Here is a 6,321-nt window from a genome sequence, read left to right as displayed (position 1 = left end):
TCATTATAACCTCTTAAAGCACTTATATCAATAAAGCTGCGTCGCCTTTAAATGATACCTCGTGTGATCGTTTACATGTTATGGCTCGTTTTGGGGAGGTGTGTGTGTGGGGGGGGGGGGGGGGGGGGGAGCCTGAACGCATCACCGGTTGGTGCGACCACCAATCAGAGGCTTCCTTCCGGGCTGTGACGCAGGATGGGATGTGGCCCCGGCCCTGGAGCGTGTTCAGAGTGGGCGTGAACCTAAAAGAGAACCCCGGTCCCTCCATCGGGACTCAGGAGAACCCTGATCGCGACCCTCCGGAACGCGGAACAACCTGCCGGCTCTTCCCTCCTCGCGGTGCATCATGTCCTCCGGGTCCGAGTGCGCGTCCGGGTAAGTGAACGCGTCACAAAACCGATATTTAAACCGATACGATATCATGTTTTTGTGGATTCAATACACATTAAAATAAGGCTTGAATGGAGTTTAGTCCCCCCGGTAGAACCCAGTTATACTGTCCGGTTTCCGCCGGTGATTAAAAACGATGATTAATATTTTTTTTTTTTAAAACGTGCGTGAAGAAGCGTGCACGCGGACGACTCGCGAGAGGATGATGCTCAATTAATGTCGCTCCTCGTGGAGAGAGAAACCCGATATCCGTTAATAAAAGGCGGCGAGAGCGCGCGGAGCACCCACGCGCACCCACTTGGCATCGTGCCCTCCGCCATGACGTCACTTCTAAAAACCCCAACGAACCTTTTTTGAGTCACGGAGGTGGTTTCGGGTCTGAAGCTTTGACTTTTTATTTGTCACCTCACAGCCCGAAGAACCACAACTAAACTCTCCTGTGTGTGTGTGCGTGTATGTGTGTGTATATATATATATATATATATATATATATATATATATATATATATATATATATATATATATACAAAAATAGTTTAGCAGATGTGAGTATTGCCATTATATATTTTAGACAGTTTATGATGCACCTAATATTTATTGATCAATTGTATTTTTTTGTTCCTTTTTTGAGTTCAAGGCTTTAGCTTCTGAGCTCCACTAGGACTCTTTTAAAATAGGTGTTTGTATAGTAGTATAGTAGTATTGTAGTGTAGTAGTATTGTAGTGTAGTAGTATTGTAGTATTGTAGTATAGTAGTATTGTAGTATAGTAGTATTGTAGTATAGTAGTATTGTAGTATTGTGTCTCCCTTGTTTGTTTTTAGTCAATGAGATTCAACACGCAGGAGGCCTCACATACACATAAATATAGAACTGTGTGTGCAAATCCCGTGTTTTGTCACCTGAACATGACGCACAATAGAGCCACTCAGACCTGTGCGTGTGTGTGCGTGTGTGTGTGTCTGCGTGTGCGTGTGTGTGTGTGTGTTTGTTTAAATAAATATGACTCAAAAGATATTCACCACAATTGTTTGTTGAGTGCGTGACTGATGTCCGGCCGCCTCCCTCTCCCAGCGCAAACTACGAGGAGTGTCGGACCACGGCGGATTGGCTGCTGTCCGTCACGCCGGTGCGCCCCACGGTGGGCATCGTGTGCGGCTCCGGTTTGGGGGGTCTGGCCGAGATGCTGAAGGACCCCCAGGTCTTCAATTACAGCGACATCCCCAACTTCCCCCGGAGCACAGGTACACACAGCCTGCAGCGGCTGGGATAAACACAGCTGGTAATCTATGTGTGTGTGTGTGTGTGTGTTCCTAATAAATGCACCGGGTGGCTGATACTGTGTGTGTGTGTGTGTGTGTGTGTTGCAGTGCATGGTCATGCAGGCCAGCTGGTGTTTGGAACGCTCAAAGGGAAGCCGTGTGTGTGCATGCAGGGCCGGTTCCACCTGTACGAGGGCTACCCCGTCCAGAAGGTGAGCAACGAGGTCGTTAAAGGTCAAGAAGTACTCAGATCTTATACTTAAGTCAAAGTACTCCATATATATATATATATATATATATATTATATTATATATTAAAAAATCATTTAGAGCAACACACATTCTGCATTTTGGTCCCTTTTGTGCTCCTCCTGCTTGATCACAACCGTAATGCCATTCGTCCCTTTTTCATGATATCGACGATTCTAATTATTATTGTGAGTGCAATAATAATAATAATAATATTAAATTATCTCCAGGTCACAATGCCCGTGCGCGTCTTCAAGCTGATGGGCGTGGAGACGATCATCCTGACCAACGCAGCCGGGGGGCTGAACCAGGACTACAAAGTGGGCGACGTCATGATCCTGAAGGACCACATCAACATGCCGGGGTTTGCCGGGACCAACCCGCTGAGTGGGCCCAACGACGACCGGTGGGTGGAGGAGGAGGAGGAGGGGGGGGGAGGAGGATGGAGGAGGATGGAGGAGGAGGGGGATGGAGGAGGATGGAGATGGAGGATGGAGAAGTAGGAGGAGGAGGAGGAGGAGGAGGAGGATGGAGGAGGAGGAGGATGAGGGGGGGGGAGGAGGAGGATGGAGGAGGATGGAGGAGGATGGAGGAGGAGGGGGATGGAGGAGGATGGAGATGGAGGATGGAGAAGTAGGAGGAGGAGGAGGAGGAGGAGGAGGATGGAGGAGGAGGAGGATGAGGGGGGGGGGAGGAGGATGGAGGAGGAGGATGGAGGAGGATGGAGATGGAGGAGGATGGAGAAGTAGGGGGATGGAGATGGAGGATGGAGAAGTAGGAGGAGGATGGAGGAGGAGGAGGATGAGGGGGGGAGGAGGAGGAGGATGGAGATGGAGGAGGAGGAGGATGATGAGGGGGGGGAGGAGGAGATTGAGGAGGAGGAGGAAGATGGAGGAGGATCGAGGATGGAGGAGGATGGAGAAGTAGGAGGAGGAGGGGGAGGAGGAGGAGGATGGAGGAGGAGGAGATGGAGGGGGGGATTGAGATGGAGGAGGGGGAAGATGGAGGAAGATGGAGAAGAAGGATGATGAGGGGGGGGGAGGAGGAGATGGAGGAGGAGGATGGAGGAGGAGGAGGATGAGGGGGGGGAGGAGGAGGAGGATGGAGATGGAGGAGGAGGAGGATGATGAGGGGGGGGGAGGAGGAGATTGAGGAGGAGGAGGAAGATGGAGGAGGATCGAGGATGGAGGAGGATGGAGGAGGATGGAGGAGGAGGAGGGGGAGGAGGGGGGGATTGAGATGGAGGAGGGGGAAGATGGAGGAGGAGGAAGATGGAGAAGAAGGATGATGAGGGGGGGGAGGAGGAGATGGAGGAGGAGGATGAAGATGGAGTAGGACGAGGAGGATGGAGGAGGATCGAGGATGGAGGAGGATGGAGAAGTAGGGGGAGGAGGGGGAGAGGAGGAGGAAGATGGAGATGATGATGATGGATGGAGGGATTATTTTAGAAATGTTTTTCCTCAATATTTGGCCGAAAGAGCAATTTCAAGCACGCCGCTGCGACTCATTTAGTTAGCCTGACTTACCCCCTCCCCCCCCCCCCTCAGGTTTGGCGTCCGCTTCACCTGCATGTCCGACGCCTACGACCGCGCGCTGCGCCAGCTGGCCCGTGACGTGGCGTCGGAGTTGGGCTACGGCGACTTCCTGCAGGAGGGCGTGTACTGCGTCCTGGGAGGCCCCTCCTTCGAGACCATCGCCGAGTGTCGCATGTTGCACCAGCTGGGCGCCGACGCCGTCGGTGAGTCGGGGTCGCCCTGCCGCGCGCACACGCACACACACACACACAAACACACACAAACACAGACACACACACACACACACACACACAAACACAGACACACACACACACACACACACACACGCGCACACACGCACACACACGCACACAAACACACACAAACACAGACACACACACACACACACACACACGCACACACACGCACACACACACACACAGACACACACACACGCACACACACGCACACACAGACACGCACACACACGCACACACAGACACACACACACACACACAGACACACACACACACGCACACACACGCACACACAGACACACACACACACACACACAGACACACACACACACACACACGCGCACACACACGCACACACAGACACACACACACACACAGACACACAGACACACACACACACAGACACACACACACACAGACACACACACACACACAGACACACACACACACACAGTCTAAATCAATGCTAGTGCCTAACTCATGAAAGATAAAGGGCACTCATTTAAAAAGTTCAGTTTATTTTCACAACTTTACTCACACGAGCAAATTACAGTAATGTTCTGCATTTATTGACATCCACACACAACTACCCAATTTATTATATATATACACACTATATATATATATGTGTGTGTGTGTGTGTAATATATAATATATCTCTTCCTCCTCTTCCTCTTCTTCCCCCTCCTCTTCCTCCTCCTCCTCCCCCTCTTTCTCCTCCTCCCCCTCTTCCTCTTCTTTCTCCTCCTCCTCTTCCTCCTCCTCCCCCTCTTCCTCTTTCTCCTCCTCCTCTTCCTCCTCCTCCCCCTCTTCCTCTTCTTCCTCCTCCTCTTCCCCCTCCTCCTCTTCCTCCTCCTCCCCCTCCTCCTCTTCCTCCTCCTCCCCATCCTCTTCCTCCTCCTCTTCCTCTTCTTCCTCCTCCTCCCCCTCTTGTTCCTCCCCCTCTTCCTCCTCTTCCCCCTCTTCCTCCTCCCCCTCTTCTTCCTCCCCCTCTTCCCCCTCCTCCTCTTCCTCCTCCTCTTCCCCCTCCTCCTCTTCCTCCTCCTCCTCCTCTTCCTCCTCCTCCCCCTCCTCCTCTTCCTCCTCCTCCCCATCCTCTTCCTCCTCCTCTTCCTCTTCTTCCTCCTCCTCCCCCTCTTGTTCCTCCTCCTCCTCCCCCTCTTCCTCCTCTTCCCCCTCTTCCTCCTCCCCCTCTTCTTCCTCCCCCTCTTCCTCCCCCTCCTCTTCCTCCTCCTCCCCCTCTTCTTCCTCCCCCTCTTCCTCCTCTTCCCCCTCTTCCTCCTCCTCTTCTTCCTCCTCCTCTTCCTCCTCTTCCTCCTCCCACTCCTCCTCTTCTTCCCCCTCCCTCCCCCTCCTCTTCCTCCTCCTCCCCCTCTTCTTCCTCCCCCTCTTCCTCCTCTTCCCCCTCTTCCTCCTCCTCCCCCTCTTCTTCCTCCCCCTCTTCCTCCCCCTCCTCTTCCTCCTCCTCCCCCTCTTCTTCCTCCCCCTCTTCCTCCTCTTCCCCCTCTTCCTCCTCCTCTTCTTCCTCCTCCTCTTCCTCCTCTTCCTCCTCCCACTCCTCCTCTTCTTCCCCCTCCCTCCCCCTCCTCTTCCTCCTCCTCCCCCTCTTCTTCCTCCCCCTCTTCCTCCTCTTCCCCCTCTTCCTCCTCCTCCCCCTCTTCTTCCTCCTCCTCTTCCTCCTCTTCCTCCTCCCACTCCTCCTCTTCTTCCCCCCCCCCCCTCCCCAGGGATGAGCACCGTCCACGAGGTGCTGGTCGCCCGCCACGCCGGCATGCGCTGCTTCGCCCTGTCGCTCATCACCAACCGGTCGGTGATGGACTACGACAGCCAGGAGAAGGCCAACCACGAGGAGGTGCTGGAGACGGGCCGGCTGCGGGCGGAGCAGCTGCAGAAGCTGGTGTCCACCATGGTGGCCCGGCTGGAGCACAACAACAACAACAACTCCTTCTGAAGGCGGCGCCGACAGGTCGCCAGGTCAGCCGTCCTCAGGGTCACGGTTTTATTTTAAAAAAGCTTGAAAGAAGGCGACAAACTACTCGTTTCCTAACGACTGTTACTTTAACTTGAGTCTTAAAATACTACAAACTGGTCCACTTGTTATTATTTTTTATTGTTTACACACTCCTCTGCCAGCGATGTTGACATTTTGAGGCGTACAGCCGGATGACGAGTTCTAGCCCGTGCGATATTATACTGTATTCAGCCGCCCGTTTCAGTGAAACGGCATCGTATTGTAATAAAGAAAAAAAGAAACTTAATAATAACTTAATGAAATATACATATTTATTGGTTCAGTTCTTTTTACATGTGTCACATTATTTATGAGAGGAGGGAATGAGCGTTTCATTTTGCGTAAAAGAGGTTTAAAATGTTCTAAAAATATTTATGCTAATTGTATTTAAGTGCTCTCGTTTGAGATTTTGGGGATGACCAGTTTGAGAAAAGGCAATATAACCAGATGTCTGGGATTTTAGAGGTTGGTTAAAAAATGTACAAAATGTGGATCTACTTTTACAATAAAAAGTACTCAACTTTAATAAATTATGTGTGGTTTTTTTTTTTGCTGCTCATTTGTGATTTGTTTGTTGGGGGATGAGAGAGATATTTCCCCTACAGATGCAAGTCTTGGTTTTAATGGTAAAGAAATCCAC

The 6,321-nt window shown here is 51.8% G+C and overlaps 1 protein-coding gene across 1 annotated transcript; it reads left to right on the top strand.

Annotated features, from left to right (window-relative positions):
• The first annotated feature begins 213 nt into the window (after positions 1-213).
• Positions 214-6,207, top strand: pnp5b (purine nucleoside phosphorylase 5b). The gene is made up of 6 exons (XM_034554876.1): positions 214-375; positions 1,464-1,633; positions 1,760-1,863; positions 2,130-2,305; positions 3,447-3,637; positions 5,398-6,207. Exons 1-6 carry the CDS (start codon positions 347-349, stop codon positions 5,619-5,621), a joined length of 894 nt encoding a protein of 297 aa, XP_034410767.1. The 5' UTR covers positions 214-346; the 3' UTR covers positions 5,622-6,207.
• Positions 6,208-6,321: the final 114 nt, after the last annotated feature.

Source organism: Cyclopterus lumpus, chromosome 17 (assembly GCF_009769545.1).
Source record: "Cyclopterus lumpus isolate fCycLum1 chromosome 17, fCycLum1.pri, whole genome shotgun sequence".
In the NCBI taxonomy this organism is placed as follows: domain Eukaryota; kingdom Metazoa; phylum Chordata; class Actinopteri; order Perciformes; family Cyclopteridae; genus Cyclopterus; species Cyclopterus lumpus.
The sequence above is the reverse complement of the archived record's forward strand: the minus strand, read 5'-3'. Positions and strand labels throughout refer to the sequence as shown.